This window comes from Schistocerca nitens, chromosome 3 (assembly GCF_023898315.1).
Source record: "Schistocerca nitens isolate TAMUIC-IGC-003100 chromosome 3, iqSchNite1.1, whole genome shotgun sequence".
Lineage (NCBI taxonomy): Eukaryota > Metazoa > Arthropoda > Insecta > Orthoptera > Acrididae > Schistocerca > Schistocerca nitens.
The window spans coordinates 55,086,772-55,105,145 of record NC_064616.1 but is presented as its reverse complement, the minus strand read 5'-3'; the positions used below and the strand labels follow the sequence as shown (position 1 = coordinate 55,105,145).

General features: G+C 36.2%; 1 protein-coding gene across 1 annotated transcript in view; it reads right to left on the bottom strand.

The window, feature by feature from the left end:
• LOC126248016 (hippocampus abundant transcript 1 protein) overlaps positions 1 to 17,583 on the bottom strand; it is a 120,912-nt gene extending 103,329 nt beyond the window's left edge. Inside the window, exon 1 of the mRNA XM_049948600.1 lies at positions 17,273 to 17,583. Within this exon, the coding sequence (XP_049804557.1) occupies positions 17,273 to 17,353 (81 nt within the window). The 5' untranslated portion in view covers positions 17,354 to 17,583. The remainder of the gene's footprint in view (positions 1 to 17,272) is intronic.
• Positions 17,584 to 18,374: the final 791 nt, after the last annotated feature.

Sequence of the window (18,374 nt, the reverse complement as noted above, 5' to 3'; positions counted from 1 at the left end):
AAAGGAATACAAACGTCTCAAAAATGAGATCGACAGGAAGTGCAAAATGGCTAAGCAGGGATGGCTAGAGGACAAATGTACGGATGTAGAGGCTTGTCTCACTAGGGGTAAGATAGATACTGCCTACAGGAAAATTAAAGAGACCTTTGGAGAGAAGAGAACCACTTGTATGAATATCAAGAGCTCAGATGGCAACCCAGTTCTAAGCAAAGAAGGGAAGGCAGAAAGGTGGAAAGAGTATATAGAGGGTTTATACAAGGGCGATGTACTTGAGGACAATATTATGGAAATGGAAGAGGATGTAGATGAAGATGAAATGGGAGATACGATACTGCGTGAAGAGTTTGACAGAGCACTGAAAGACCTGAGTCGAAACAAGGCCCCAGGAGTAGACAACATTCCATTAGAACTACTGACGGCCTTGGGAGAGCCAGTCCTGACAAAACTCTACCATCTGGTGAGCAAGATGTATGAGACAGGTGAAATGCACTCAGACTTCAAGAAGAATATAATAATTCCAATCCCAAAGAAAGCAGGTGTTGACAGATGTGAAAATTACCGAACTATCAGTTTAATAAGTCACAGCTGCAAAATACTAACGCAAATTCTTTACAGACGAATGGAAAAACTGGTAGAGGCGGACCTCGGGGAAGATCAGTTTGGATTCCGTTGAATTGTTGGAACACGTGAGGCAATACTAACCTTACGACTTATCTTAGAAGAAAGATTAAGAAAAGGCAAACCTACGTTTCTAGCATTTGTAGACTTAGAGAAAGCTTTTGACAATGTTGACTGGAATACTCTCTTTCACATTCTGAAGGTGGCAGGGGTAAAATACAGGGAGCGAAAGGCTATTTACAATTTGTACAGAAACCAGATGGCAGTTATAAGAGTCGAGGGGCATGAAAGGGAAGCAGTGGTTGGGAAAGGAGTGAGACAGGGTTGTAGCCTCTCCCCAATGTTATTCAATCTGTATACTGAGCAAGTCAATCTGTATATTGAGCAAGCAGTAAAGGAAACAAAAGAAAAATTTGGAGTAGGTATTAAAATTCATGGAGAAGAAGTAAAAACTTTGAGGTTCGCCGATGACATTGTAATTCTGTCAGAGACAGCAAAGGACTTGGAAGAGCACTTGAACGGAATGGACAGTGTCTTGAAAGGAGGATATAAGATGAACATCAACAAAAGCAAAACGAGGATAATGGAATGTAGTCAAATTAAATCAGGTGATGCTGAGGGAATTAGATTAGGAAATGAGACACTTAAAGTAGTAAAGGAGTTTTGCTATTTAGGGAGTAAAATAACTGATGATGGTCGAAGTAGAGAGGATATAAAATGTAGATTGGCAATGGCAAGGAAATCGTTTCTGAAGAAGAGAAATTTGTTAACATTGAGTATAGATTTAAGTGTCAGGAAGTTGTTTCTGAAAATATTTGTATGGAGTGTAGCCATGTATGGAAGTGAAACATGGACGATAACTAGTATGGACAAGAAGAGAATAGAAGCTTTCGAAATGTGGTGCTACAGAAGAATGCTGAAGATAAGGTGGGTAGATCACGTAACTAATGAGGAGGTATTGAATAGGATTGGGGAGAAGAGAAGTTTGTGGCTTAACTTGACTAGAAGAAGGGATCGGTTGGTAGGACATGTTTTAAGACATCAAGGGATCACAAATTTAGCATTGGAGGGCTGCGTGGAGGGTAAAAATCGTAGAGGGAGACCAAGAGATCAATACACTAAGCAGATTCAGAAGGATGTAGGTTGCAGTAGGTACTGGGAGATGAAGAAGCTTGCACAGGATAGAGTAGCATGGAGAGCTGCATCAAACCAGTCTCAGGACTGAAGACCACAACAACAACAATGCACTGTCTTGTTATTAGTTGACAAGTCAATGAATATGACACTGTACAAAAACTGGTTGTGGTGACAGACTGATATGCAGCTTAGCCTGAGGTAGAGGTTAGGTTGGAAGGTGACAGTTTAGCTGAGAGTAGGTCAAGCCAATGAATGTGAACTAAATAAATCTGGTTTTGGTGACAGACTGATCTGTCTAGGTCTAGGTTACGTTGGAAGATGACAGTTTGATTGAGAGTTGGCAAAACCACCAAATGTGATATATATATATATATATATATATAATAAAAAATATATAATAACTGGCTGTCATTACAAACTGATCCATAGCTTTGCCTGTTTGAAAAAATTGTCAACAACATCACATTATACTCGCCATATTGTTTATGGCATTTGCCGCATGTTTCCCATGTCACTTGTCAAAGCTAAAACTTGTGTCAGACATTCATCTGTATACAAATCGCCCTAAGGATCCACTGACAAGATAGCATCAGAATATTTTCATCATTAATAACAGAAACTGATGGCGCGATGCTATAACCAACATTTCGTGAACCAACATTTCTTGATAGTAGTACCTTAATTTCAGTGCCTGCCAATCTGGTGTGTACAACATTTCTGCATCTTCTCCTTTTTCTGCATGGATAGTTACTTAGTTTGGTGTTCATTTGTATGATGAATCATAATGATGTGAAACAAGTCATTTACAATTACATTACACATTCATTATAAATAAGGTTACATGCTGACCATTTACAATTTTTTTTATACATTTGTGAGTTGGTAATTCCCATTCACTACCTTTCATACATTACAAAAAAGAAAGTCTTCTACAGAATAGGAGTTGTCAAGGAGAAACTTTTTCAGTTTATTTCAAATATAACTTTGCTGTCTACGATGCTTTATATCATTCCATAAGTGGTCAAAAATTTTGGTGGTAGCACTGGGCACCCCTTTTGATGCTAAAGATAACTTTGATGTGGGGTAATGACTGTTATTTTATCTTCCGGTATTGTAATTATGTACATCTTTGTTCCTTCTAAATTCCAGTGAATTATTTACAACAAATTCCATGAGGAAATAAATGTGCCATGAGGCAGTAGTCAAAATGCCTAATTCCTTAAACAGATATCTACAGGATGATCATGGGTGAGCATCACATATTATTCTAACAGTTCATTTTTGAGTAATGAACATTTCCTTTCTTAAAGACGAGTTACCCCAGGATATTATTCCATATGACATTACTGAATGAAAATACACAAAATATGACAACTTACTGCTTTCTCTCTCCCCAATATTTGTGATGATTCAAAGTGCAAATGTGGCTGAACTCATTGATGTATGGACAACTAAATTTTTTCCACTCTAGTTGTTATTTCCTCACCATGTGTTACACTTGTTACATTTATCACTTGTGGAGTATCTCTAAATGTACAGAACAGAATATGTTCTAACACGAGACCGTCGCAGACAACCATTCAACAATACTTTCAAGAACATTACTTACCATTTCTTGTGTTGTTGTGCATGTATGAATGAATGTATGGACTGATTACAATACTACAGTCATCTGCTAAAAGAACTAATTATGTTTGTTGTATATTAGATGGAGGATCACTTACATATATGAAAAACAATGCTGGAAATGAGACTGAGGCTTGTGGAATCCCATAAGTGATTACTCCCCCAGTTATAAGAATATCACCTCTTATATTGGTTGAATGATTAAGTATAGCTTTCTGCATTCTTTTGGTTACATATAACATTATCCATTGGCTGGCTCTACCATCAACCATAAAACCTCAGTTTATCTACAAGAATACTGTGATTCACACAGTCGGATGCCTTAGACAGGTCACAAAAAATACCAATTGGTACTATTTTGTTATTTGATGCTTATAAAATTTCGCGAGTGAATGCATAAATGGCAATCCCAGTTAAGCAACTCTTCTGAAATCCACACTATGAATTCTTGTGAACTATTCTTAAAAACATTTGGCCTGGAGTCATAAATCATTTAAATGATTCCCACGAAGGAGTATCTACACTGTAAGGCACTGCATTATTTAACTTAACTAACTGTGCATCGTGATTAGAAAGCATTTGTTACTGGATACACATTATTTTCTTACTTTGAGCTTTACCAAAGAAAACATTATCAACTATGGTTCTACTGCATTTATCCACCCATGGTGGAAAGTTAATTACTGAGATAAAATTATAGGATGCAAATAAAGTTTCCAGATAATTTTTCCTCTCAGAATCCTTTCGAAAACCTACACGGAAATCACCACAGGTTTATTAACTACTTGTTGCTGTCTGACACATAGCATAATAAGGAATCCAAATTTCTCATAAACAGTTCAAAATTTCCCAGTGGTAATCTATATGGGCCATTCTCACAAAAGCAGATCTTTTGGTGAAAAATTTTCTAAAAATAAAATGTATTCAAAACATTTATTTAAAAAATGGTGGAATAATACTTATGAAACTAATTTTTTTCTCAGTTTTTTGTTGTTATTGTGGTCTTCAGTCCAGAGACTGGTTTGATGCAGCTCTCCATGCTACTCTATCCTCTGCAAGCTTATTCATCTCCCAGTACCTACTGCAACCTACATCCTTCTGAACCTGTTTAGTGTATTCATCTCTTGGTCTCCCTGTACAATTTTCACCCTCCACGCTGCCCTCCAATACTAAATTGGCGATCCCTTGATACCTCAGAGTATGTCCTACCAACCGATCCCTTCTTCTAGTCAAGTCGTGCCACAAATTTCTCTTCTCCCCAAATCTATTCAATACGTCCTCATTAGTTATGTGATCTACCCATCTACACTTCAGCATTCTTCTATAGCACCACATTTCTATAGCTTCTATCCTCTTCTTGTCTAAACTATTTATCGTCCACGTTTCACTTCCATAAATGGCTACACTCCATACAAATACTTTCAGAAACGACTTCCTGACACTTAAATCTATACTTGATGTTAACAAATTTCTAAACTCATTTACTACTTTAAGTGTCTCATTTCCTAATCTAATTCCCTCAGCATCACCCGATTTAATTTGACTACATTCCATTATCCTTGTTTTCGTTTTGTTGATGTTCATCTTATATCCTCCTTTCAAGACACTGTCCATTCCGTTCAGCTGCTCTTCCAGCTCATTTGCTGTCTCTGATAGAATTACAATGTTGATGGCGAACCTCAATTTTTTATTTCTTCTCCATGGATTTTGATTCCTACTCTGAATTTTTCTTTTCTTTCATTTACTGTTTGCTCAATATACAGATTGAATAACATCGGGAATACGCTACAACCCCGTCTCACTCCCTTCCCAACCACTGCTTCCCTTTCATGCCCCTCGACTCTTATAACTGCCATCTGGTTTCTGTAGAAATTGTAAACAGCCTTTCGTTCCCTGTATATTTTACCCCTGCCACCTTCAGAATTTGACAGAGAGTATTCCAGTCAACATTGTCAAAAGCTTTCTCTGTAAGTCTACAAACGCTAGAAATGGAGGTTAGCATTTCCTTATACTATTTTCTAAGATAAGTCGTAGGGTCAGTATTGCCTCATGTGTTCCAGCATTTCTTTAGAATCCAAACTGATCTTCCCTGAGGTCGGCTTCTACCAGTTTTTCCATTCGTCTATAAAAAATTCATGTTAGTATTTTGCAGCCGTGGCTTATTAAACTTATAGTTCGGTAATTTTCACATCTGTCAACACCTGCTTTCTTTGGGATTGGAATTATTACATTCTTCTTGAAGTCTGAGGGTATTTCACCTGTCTCATATATCTTGCACACCAGATGGTAGAGTTTTGTCAGGGCTGGCTCTCTCAAGGCTGTCAGTAGTTCTAATGGAATGTTGTCTTCTCCCAGGGCCTTGTTTCGACTTAGGTCTTTCAGTGCTTTGTCAAACTCTTCACTCAATATCATATCTTCCATTTCATCTTCATCTACATCCTCTTCCATTTCCATAATATTGTCCTCAAGTACCATCGCCATTGTATAGACCCTATATATACTCCTTCCCCCTTTCTGCTTTCCCTTCTTTGCTTACAACTGGGATTCCATCTGAGTTCTTGATAGTAATGCAAGTGGTTCTCTTTTCTCCAAAGGTCTCTCTGATTTTCCTGTAGGCAATATCTATCTTACCCCTGGTGATATAGGCCTCTACACCCTTACATTTGTCCTCTAGCCATCCCTGCTTAGCAATTTTGCACTTCCTATCGATCTCATTTTTAAGACGTTTGTATTCCTTTTTGTCTACTTCATTTACTACATTTTTGTATTTTCTCCTTTCATCAATTAAATTCAGTACCTCTTCTGTTACCCAAAGAGTTTTATTAGCCCTCGTCTTTTTACCTACTTGATCCTCTGCTGCCTTCACTATTTCATCTCTCAAAGCTACCCATTCTTCTTCTACTGTATTTCTTTCCCCCATTATTGTCAATCGTTTCCTAATGCTCTCCCTGAAACTCTCTACAACCTCTGGTTCTGTCAGTTTATTCTGGTCGCAAGTTCTTAAATTCCCACCTTTTTGCAGTTTCTTCAGTTTCAATCAACAGTTCATAACCAATAGATTCTGGTCAGAGTCCACATCTGCTTCTGGAAATGTCTTACAATTTAAAACCTGGTTCCTAAATTTCTGTCTTACCATTATATAATCTATCTGATACCTTCCAGTATCTCCAGGCTTCTTCCATGTATACAACCTTCTTTCATTATTCTTGAACCAAGTGTTAGCTATGATTAAATTATGTTCTGTGCAAAATTCTACCAGGCAGCTTCCACTTTCATTCCTTGCCCTCATTCCATATTCACCTACTACGTTTCCTTCTCTTCCTGTTCCTACTATTGAATTCCAGTCAACTATGACTATTAATTGTACGCCTCCCTTCACTATCTGAATAATTTCTTTTATAATAAATCATATTGTGGCGAAAAGGTAAAGATTTTACATATCCACACACGACAGTGTAGTTCAATGGACACAATATTTTGGTCTATGGACACAGTTATAAATTAGATAACAGTTTGCACTTTCTTTGGTAAATAAAAAAATGAGCTTAAATTTCAATTACAAAAGTATTATTATTCTATTATAACCATAATTGGGTTTTGATTTAAGCAATATTATATCAATAGGTTATTTTCCATTCCATTAATACCCCCCCCCCCCACTTTATTTTTTATATATTATACAAACATTTGTTTAAATAAATTGTTCCCAGTTAAATTTATTTTTGTTATAAAATATCTTTTGCAATACTTATAAATTGTTAGACCAAAATAAAAGTAAAAAATTCAAATTAATTTGTAGTAGAAATGTTATTCTTTATTGTACTTGTCAATATTTACTAGTGAATGTTGTTGCTTCTTATTCATAGCAGGCAGTTCTAATTTTGTGATCATGTCTGCTCTATATACATTATAAGAGCAATCAAATTTTGGTACAAGACCATTGTCCTTTCATTTGTGAAGGTATTTAACGCTATACTTATTGTCACTAAATTTGAAATCAATCATAGCTGCATATTGTTTTCAGTTTCATTTCACCTGCCTATTTAACAATTACAAAGTTGTTGACTTTAAATTGGAATTCCTGGGAACGTGTATTGTCCTAAGGAGGGTCCTCATTTTGTATCAGAATAAACGTCACTGTGGCCCAGTTTTTTTCTGGTTTGATGACCTGAGACACTTGGTAAACGGATATCAATTTCATGAAATGTAAATTTGGCAAGTGTTTCAAAGACTACAGTAAATAATAATAAAATTCATTTATCACTCACGTGATCCTATGCATTTATATGTACAAAATTTTAATGTTATGAAATCATAAGTGTAATAAATATATAAAACAGATACTTTCTGTAATTTTCACTTTAATTTTTCCAATAGTATAACGTGGACAGTGAATACTAGCAGTACATTCTAGGCATCTTAGTCTTCTTGCCCAGATAGTTGACTTTTCTCTGAACTCCAGATTATTTTATGTATGCACACAGTTCCTTTGAACACAGCCAGCTTAGTGGAAAGCACCTTTTCAAGTTGAGTTATATCATCATGTTCAGTTTTGCAAATAATTCCCAGGCAAGATTTTTCAAGTTCTTGTAAAAAATTTCAATATCTAGAATATCTGTACTGCAGACAATCAAATTGTAAGTCGTTCTTTTTTGAACAACCTCCAACACCATCGGGGGATCCTTTACCATGGCCTTGTCCGCCCCCCATAGCTGAGTGGTCAGCGCGACAGAATGTCAATCCTAAGGGCTCGGGTTTGATTCCCGGCTGGGTCGGAGATTTTCTGCGCTCAGGGACTGGGTGTTGTGTTGTCCAAATCATCATCATTGCATCCCCATCAATGCGCAAGTCACCAAAGTGGTGTCAAATCGAAAGACTTGCACCCGGCGAAAGGTCTACCCGACGGGAGGCCCTAGTCACACGACATTTACATTTGCCATGGTCTTTCTCAGAACACCAGTAGTAAACTGTCTTGCTATGGAGAGTGCAGAATGACTGACACTGCATTGAATTTTTAATGGTACAGGAGTAATAGGGAACACAGGTGCATAATAAGGGTTGCCACAAGTTTCCCCAAGTGAAATTCCCTGATATTTCCCTGATTTCCACACAAGTTTTAGCATTTTTCCCTGACAAATTTTGAGACCTCGAGGATAAGTAAAGACATAAGTTGACAAAAAATGCAAGGACTTCTGTATTTCTAAACATGTGAGCAAAAATGTTAAGTACTCACGTCAATATCCTTTGTTTTTTTTTCCCTTTCTTTCTTTTTTTTTAGAAATTCAGGCAAATGGTACATATGCTTCATTAAAACCACTGATGTTATTTTATTTCAATAAAGCGAAACACATTTGGTGACAAAAATACGCATTTTGTTGGAGTCACGAGACAGATTTAAAATACCTTCACTGCTTTCAGAAATAACCTCAGAAAAAAGTTGGCGCCTCAAAAGAAATGTATAAGGTGGGGAAGAGTTGTGTAAATCAACACGATAAGTGACCGTCAATAAAATGCTGGTTCTACTATGTTTCTTCTTGTCAGTTATTATCCACTGTGTTATGTCTATTATTCTACAGGTAATGTGATTTTTCTTTCAAGAAATACACGAGCACATAGCATACAAACTGCCAGCGACTGCCACAACTTTCTTCTTCTTATTGTCCATACTTTCTAATATATAGACTACTTTTGAAGTGCCAAAATGTACTACAATAAATAAAATGTCTATAAAATGCTGCACTGTACAATGTACTTGCAGTGAGACAATCGCAATTCCTGAAATCTATCGCCAATGCCTTGTCCTGCTGAGGAGCGCCACAGTCCTGGGTCCATGGATAAAGCATGAAAATTCACCAAATTACACCATAGATGTGTGAGACTAGATCTGACATGCAGTACCTGCATATTAGTAGGGAACTATGGGCTTCAGATCAGCAGGCCCGATCTGTTAAGATACCCACAGAAATTGCCTGTGATTTTGGCCCATCATGGAAGTCCACTCGTGTGGCCAGCTATTCATGTGTCACAGACACCATGCCGATGCAGTGAAACTGCGATGATCACCCAATCACCCAAGAAACAGATAACTTGTGCAAATACTCTGAAAATCAGTATAACGAGGGCAGGTAGTAAGTCACCGTAAAGATGACCGCTGAGCCACAGACAGGCACGTAGAAAAGACAATCGCACTCTCAACTAAATTTTTGGCCATTTTGTCAGAAGAAATGAGCGTGCACACATTCACACAATCACTCAGACACAACTCGTGCACACATGACCGTTGCCTCCGGCTGCTGCGTCAACAACAAGCTCTGAGAATCAGACCCAAACAAACCACTCCTCCCCCCCTCCCCCGTCCTGCCTGTCATCGGCAGCTGCTAGGCTAGCAGCAAGTAGTGGTGGCAGCATTGACTGCAAGCTGAGGGGAGGGGTGGGAAGGGCAGAAGCAGTAAGAATGAGAGAGTAGGGAAGCAGCGCATGTACTCAGCTACACCCAACCAGTGACGAAACATGACATCTCAGTAAACAAACAATTTCATGCTACTGAGGAAAAAATGAGATTTTCCCAGTGGTTTTTCTTTCTTTTTTTCCCCTGATACATTTAAAATTCCCTGAATTCCAGATCTTATGGCAACCCTGGTAATGTAATCTGGTTTCTTGAACCTTCAAGGTAAACTGATTGTATTTCATGATGATATTTACTGTTATAATTTTCAGAGAAATCACAGTGAAGTAAAATCTCTCAGACAAACCGTTTTAAATTGTTCTGACTATATCACATTAGTGTTCTATATTACTCTTGATATATCATAAATGATGGTGGTAAATATTTAAATTCAGGAACAATGTCACCTATAGTAGCATTTTTTCTTCTTTGACAGTTGTTTTGTACCATCTTCATTTAATTTTTGCTAGAATTTCAACTTTCTTGGCAATCCACTGAAAAAAGACTGTTTTTTCATTGTCATCAAACTGGTTCACATCTACATTAAGCTGGCATATTCTGGGTAAGTACATTCCAAACACTTTCAGTTTTCAATTGCATGTAAGATTCTGTAGAAATTCAGTAGATGTGTTTTCCTTTATAATTTTTAGTGCATTTAATTTCTTTACTAACAAATAAAAGTCTGTACGAACTTTACAAAGACACGTGTTTCGGTTATTGCAATATAGTGAAACAATCAAATAGGGTCGAAGTTTACAAAATGTTGCATAAGACATTGTGTAGTTTTTTCCAGAAATAAGTTCTTTATGGAGACTTTTCAGTCTATTATTTAATAAACAATCTATTTTTTCTTTTTGTTAAGGTTTCTTTCTTTCCAGCAATTCTATGACATCATTACGTGTGTTTCTCAACGTAGTAAACTGAAGTTGCTAAAGGCAGCTTATCATTTTTCATAATGTTATCTGAAGTAAAACTTCCAATAGCTTTCATTAACTTACATCTTTGGATAATTTTTCCATTGACTTTTTTAAAGTTTCTTTTCATTTTCAAGGGCATGGTTTTATCAAAATTTTTCTGAATTTGATTCTTTATAGCTTCACCTAACAATAATGCTCTTGTAACTAGTGGTGAAAGCTTTCTCCCCCTTTTAAATTTTTTCCACATTTTTCTGCGGAGTATCTTCTGTTTTCTTGAGAAGTCTTTCATACTTCTTTTTTTACCTCTCCATTTTCTTTTTATATTTATTTTTCTCTTTCACTAATTTTGTTATTTTACTTTTCAGACCCTGTACATTTCTTCTCCTAGTTTTCTTTCACACAACTCTCCTTACAGACATTCCTTCTTTACTTGGTCCAGGATGATCTTGCTGACTAACTTTTTCATTTCATCCAGCAAAATCATATTCATGTGGTTCTGTACTGTGAGTATATTCTTGACCATCTCCAGATTTGTTCCTTTCCGCATTTTTGGGTCCTGTCTTTCCATTCTCTTCTGATCTTTCTTTTCTCTCTATGTGTCATGACACATATTTTTCTCTTTGCAGTTTTTTCCTTGTGCTGTCTTTTTTCTCCCATTCCTCAAGTTTCTGTGGGACATTTTTAATCCTCTCCCTTGCTTTTCTCATACTGGGTTGCTTTCACTATCTTCTTTTATCAATATGACTCTTATGTATACCCCAAAGTCAAGTTATTGTATAGTAAACTTTTGAGATAAAATATTTTTACATTCTTATGAAAGCAACACTTTTACTTATTATCCTAAGAACTAAAATTATGAAACCTTGTGAATTTTAACCACACCTATCTTCTTGCCCTTATTAATAACCAATTGAGATGGCACAGTGTCAGCACACTGGACTTGCATTCGGCAGGTACAATGGTTCACACTCATATCCAGCCATCCTGATCAAGGTTTGCTGTGATTGCCCTAAATTGCTCCAGGCAAATGCCAGCATGGTTTCTTTGGAAGGGCATGGCCGACTTCCTTCCCTAATCTGATGGGACTGATGACCTCACTGTTTAGTCCCCTCCCCCAAATCAACCAACCAATCTTATTAATAACATCAAATGTAACAATCACAGCAGCATACACTTTCTAGTTTCATGAAATGTCTATTTAAAATGTATATATGCATAGGTTCCACTTAAATATTTTCTATATGACTTTTTTATTTGGTAATATGTGATAAAATAATGGCTGGCAAAAAAGGTAGCTCATACAATGAATTATTACAATTACACCTATTTAGTTATATTATAGGCTAATGTATTAAACTAAAACTTATGAACGGTAAAATAAGAAAACATGCAAAGTTTTATAGCCTGACTTAAATGTTTGTCCCATCCATGGGTATGAACTTCACATCTGTGGACACACCACAGTCATGGATGTGATGTCTACAGACATGACAGTTTTTATAAAATGCTGAATTTAAATAGTCACATTAAATTTATAAGTAATAAATTATATAGTTAATTTAAACTAATTAACATATACCTTTTACGCATACATAATTATGAGTAATTTTACATCTAATTGTAACGTAGTAATGGGCACAGATGTGACACAGTGAAGATAGGATTGGATTGTTTGGTGGGAAGAGACCAAACAGCGAGGTCATCGGTCTCATCAGATTAGGGAAGGACAGGGAAGGAAGTCGGTCATGCCCTTTCAAAGGAACCATCCCAGAATTTTCCTGGAGCGATTTAGGGACATCACGCAAAAACCTAAATCAGCATGACCGGACGCGGGATTGAACCGTCGTCCTCTCGAACGGGAGTCCAGTGTGCACTGAAGATAACCACGCACAAAAATTTGTATCTTGGCAGCAGTCTTTCCTCTCTACAAGTAAGTCAGTAACCACACGCAGCAATGTTCTTTGACAAAACAGCTGCTTGCTAGTCTTCATCAATATTATGAAAGTACTACTGCTGCTCTCTGTTGTGATCTACAGCAATTAACATCTGTGTCTGTGGACATGACATAAAATTTGGGGACATGAGTTTAGAATATTGTAAAATATAGTCCCTTTAGTCTACCCTCTGACACCAGTAACAATAGTGTCAGGTTGAACAAACTAATAACCATCCCCTGCAGATATTTAGTGTCTACTAAATTCTCTTTCCAAAATCAATTTGGAATCACATGTGCTCACACAATGAGTTGCAGAAGTGTTTTTGCCAGCAATCCCAATTATTGTTAATGAACTAGGAGCTGTCATTTATTTTAAATGGCAACTAGGCAAGGTGGCCATTCCTTATGTTTCACCAAGCTCTATGATTCACACAAGTCTATATCAATATCCCAAACTGCAAGTTTCTTTTGGGTACTTAAGATACTGCCACTCAAATGATACACCACAGATGTTTGGCAACTGATGGTTACATACAGTAAATTCACCTTACAAATGATTATTAGAACATAACAGCAATTCAAATTCCTCTTCATAGGTAACACTATGAGGAGTGAACTACCACCACTAACTTTCTCTAAACATAAGTTCAATTATTTAGATGATTGTAAGAAATCTGATTATGCTACTCTTCGTTTGTAATTATGGGAGGGTCTTTGCACTGCTCTTATTACAGACATGTAGATACAAAGTTCCCTTGATTTTGATTTTTCCATGTCATAAATCAGTAGATTAATAGGGAAAGAGGGCAATGACACAATTTTCCCCTATCCTATGGTAAGATAACAATTTGCTTAGGCTTTCTCTGCCAGAAACGTATATAAAATAATAGGGGCTAAACTGGGCTCCTAACTGAATAATCCCAAACGGGAAATTTTGAACTGTTTATGGGGAGTCTGAATTTCTTACTCTGCTATGTCACCTAGCAGCAAGTCTGTGGTGACTTCACTGCAGATTTTCTACAGGATTCCAATAGTAAAAATTACTTATTTGGATCTTCCAATTTGATCTCAGCAATTAACTTTCCAACACAGGTGGATAGAGACAGTAGGACAATAACTGACGTTTTCCTTAGTGAAGTTCAAAGCAAGAAAAATAACAGTTTCTCCAACAACAAACGTTCTCTCTGACCATGAAGCACAGTTAGTTAGGACCAGTGTGACGGATTGTCAATCCTCTGGGCCCGGGTTTAATTCCCAGCTGGTTTGGGTAATTTTCTCCGCCCAGGGACTGGGTGTTCTGTCGTCATCATCATCATCATCCTATCATCCTCACTGCCTGCAGGTCACCGAAGTGGTGTGAAATTGAAAGACTGGTACCCGGCGAACAGTCTGCCTGCTTGGGGGCTCTAGCCATACGATTAAATAAATAAATAAAGTTAGGACAAAGAACATAGTGCCTTACAGTGTAGATACTCCTTTGTGGAAACCAGTTTGAATAGTTAATGACTCCAGGGCAAATATTTTTAAGAATAGCTTACAAGAGATGACCTGGGATGAAATTTATATAGCACCAAATGCTACAAAATATCTAAACTTTTCCATGATAAATTCATATCATTATTTTAAAACTGATTTCAACATAAGCTAATCAGATATGACATTAAACATCCATGTAAATAAACCATGGTCCACTCCATGATAAATTCATATCATTATTTTAAAACTGATTTCAACATAAGCTAATCAGATATGACATTAAACATCCATGTAAATAAACCATGGTCCACTCGAGGCAATAAAGTATCTTGTAAAAGGTAAAGGGAACTCTATCTATTAGCGAGAACAAGTAGAGATCCCACAGTTGATGCAATTTACAAAAACTACTCAAACTTATTAAGAAAGGTTATTAAAAAAATCAAGGACCATACACACAGTGCCAAAAATCATTATTCCAACAACAGACTTAAGGATATATGTAATGTTGTAAAATGAGACACACAGCAATCACTATTTAACTGCATGGAAGGGCTATAAATGATGTGACACAGGTAGCAAATATATTTAATAATCATTTTTTAAATATAGTAAAAAGTATAGGGACAAAATGTTCAAGCAAAAAAACATGGCAGTAGGCTGAAAAAGTAACTCATAAAATTCAGTCATACAAATACATTGCCAACTTCTCTGTCTGAAATTAAAAAAATTATTCATTCTCTCATAAATATAAAGCTCATTTGGTTTTGATGTGTTTTCACTAGAGTACTGAAGATCTGTTCCCGTATAATACGGCCATTCTTATCTGAAACATGTAACACATTACTAACTGAAGACTTTTTCCAAAGGGACTGAAATATGCCATTGTTCTGCCCCTCTTTAAGAAAAGTGACAAGACACACATCAATAACTGCCAACCTTTTTCACTGTTGACATCATTTTACAAATTTTTAAGGTGATGTATTCTTGAGTAGTACCTCACCTTAGCAACAATAATGTCCTCAGTGAATCACAGTTAGGGTTTCAGAGGAGTTGCTGTACTGAGAATGCCATTTACATGTTCACTCACCAAGTTTTACAAGCATTTCATAATAATATAGCATTTGTTGGTTTTTCCTGTGATCTATCTAGGGCATTTGACTGCATGAATTATACTATTCTCCAAGAAAAAATGAAGTTTTATGGGAATGATGTACAGCCAACCAATGGATGTCAAATCTTATCAGCAGAATGCAGAAAGTAGAGCTTAGTAATTCAACCAATATAGTCTGGGGACATAATTCTGACTGGGGAGACATCACATATGGCATTCCCCAAGGCTCAGTATTCCATCCATTATTGTTCCTCATATATGTAAACAATCTTCCGTTTAATATACAACACAGAGATGACACTAGCATAGTGCAAACATATATACAGAACAGTCTTACCATATATACAGAACAGAAGAAACTGTGAACAATGTTTTTAAAAGTATCAGTCACTGGTTTTCTGTGAATGGTTACACTCTCAGTTTAAAAAAAGACACAACATATTCAGTTCTGTGTGAGGTACTAAACCAATGATAAGTAGGCCCTACATTACATGGTGAAGAAATTATAAATAGTGTGGAAACTTCAAAATTCTTAGGTGTCCGTACTGATGAGAATTTAAACTAAGAAAAAACACATTTTGCACCACCTAAAACAACTTGCACCACCTAAAACAACTGAGTTCACCCACATTTGCACTTAGGATCATTGCAAATCGTGGAGAGAGATAAATCAGTAAGTTGACATACTCATCTTTAATAAAGAACGTCTTTGTTGCTCGACAACTTGATGTAAAAATAATATGTGGTGCTAATTCAAAATCATCTTGTACACCTCTGCTGAACATTCTGACTAATGCTTCACAGTATGTTTATGATATCATGAAGTTTGTTGTAAATATTCCACTACAGTTCAAAAAGATGATGTATATAATTACAATACCAGATCGAAAAATTGCATTCACTACACCACATTAAAGTTGTCTTTAGAACAAAATATACCCAGGGATATAAAATGTCTGACAGACAGCAAAGTAAAATTTGAAAACAAACTGAAAAAGTTTCTCCCTGACAATTCCTTCTATTCTGTAGAAGAATTTCTATTATTTTAATGTGTAAAAGGTTGTGAGCAAGAATTACTAACACACGTCTGTATATTAGAAAAATAAATAAATAAAACGAAAATCATAAATTTCAGAATGTAACCATATTCACAACTTACTATGCAATGTAATGTAAAATGATTTTGTTCCACATCATTAAAATTTATTGTGCAAAATGATCCCTGGAACATGAAACTAACTTATCATGAAAGATTGTGTTTCTCAATATTTTTTAGCACTAATGGTGAGATGGCACATGATACATTGTGTGTGATAACTGCTACTAGTAGTATTCACTGTAATACATACTGAGCGTCAGTCATATTGTAGAGGACATGCTACTCATCTTTAACAGCCTGTGAAAGAGTTACTGCTGTAACACTGTATGGTTAACAAGTTTCCTTTACACTCAATTCATCAAAAATTTCGTGAATAACCAGAGTTTGTATATGGATTACAAGACATTATGAAATTTTCTGTAGCTCACAACAAATAATTTTTTCATTATAACCTTTAACGACACTATTTGCCTCATATGAAATTGTCGATTCCTGGTGTGCTAGCATGAATCTTTTTCAAATAATCACTGGTAGTGTGGTATTGAAGTTATAAGAACAATCTCTTGAGAATTGTCATCAACAATATATTTCTGTTGTAAAATACAAGGGCTTTTGTGGGCAAATGGAGAGGTTACTAATAATAAAGAACTGAGATCACATTTCTTTCGTTTTACTGATAGCAGTTTCACACTGGTGTACATATTAACTCTTAAGTCATCCATGACAAATTCATAACTAACAGCTTAAGTGTGACCACTGCTCATCGGGTTTCGGATCATAATGTTACGTATCGGTCTGGTAAATAGTTCGAATATACTTCTCAGGAAATTTAGCTATTATTTAGCAAACGACACATGTTTTGCAGAATAAACATCTCGACACAGTCATTATCGCTCTTGGTACATACCGTCATTACGCCATCCTTCATAATTGTTTTTCTGCTCCTTATAATCATTCCAACAACTTTCTTGGATGCTTTAGTTGGCATATTCCTATCCAACAAAGTGAACCTTCAGAATTTACATTTCTTTCGTAGATAAGTCTGACACATCACACACACATCACATATCAACTTTTGCACTGCGCTGTTGCTTTTACAAAATAAAAGTTAGTAACTCATTAAACACCAAAAACACGAACCGCCGACAAGTAAACTTTTTTTTTTTTTCAAACTAAACTAACCAACATATTAACTATACACGCCATGTTGGCTATTTACTTCTGCCAAACGCAAGGATTACCACAACACATGAAATTCTGTGAACACAACAAACATATGACAGATGTCGATCGAATAGCAATATCTTAGGGCGCTGGGTTTCCACAGGCAATACCGCAGGGACAAGCCGTTCTGCATTGTTGTTCACGGCTTTGTTGGCGGCTTACAAGATGTAGTAATGCCAATAGAAATTAATTTGTTAGTACCTAAAGGAAAATTTTTAGTACCTTTTATCATTTTATTCATTGCTGTAATCAATATACACAAACACATATTTACTTGTGAAAAACGTATTATGATAGATAAGTCACGTAAATGGGTTTGGACAGAACAGAACCGTAAATTACATATTCATATGTGTTACGAAGTGTTCTTTTTTACAACCTTACTAATTCATAACACAAACGAGCTGACAAAAATCTACTCAGTAATTTTTCATGGTGCTACACAGTATTTTGTGTTACAATTGCTCTTGAGAAAGAATTACGTATTAATAAAAGGAGGCTTGTAGAAGCATCCATATTTCATTAATCAGAAATGAATACATCAGTGTACCACATCTATCATCATCACGTTGGCCGCAGTTGGAAAATGACCACAATTTCGCAAATACGAGATTATGACTGAAGCTGTTCCGCAGTGAATACGTGTTTAGCGTTTAGATGGATTTAGTTGTTGTTATTGCAACACTCTGGTAGAGCGTGCTGAAGAGTATGTGACTACAGTAATTTATCTGAAATAGGGTTTGAACGCCAAAGAACTTTACTAAGCATGATTCGTTTGGAAGTGA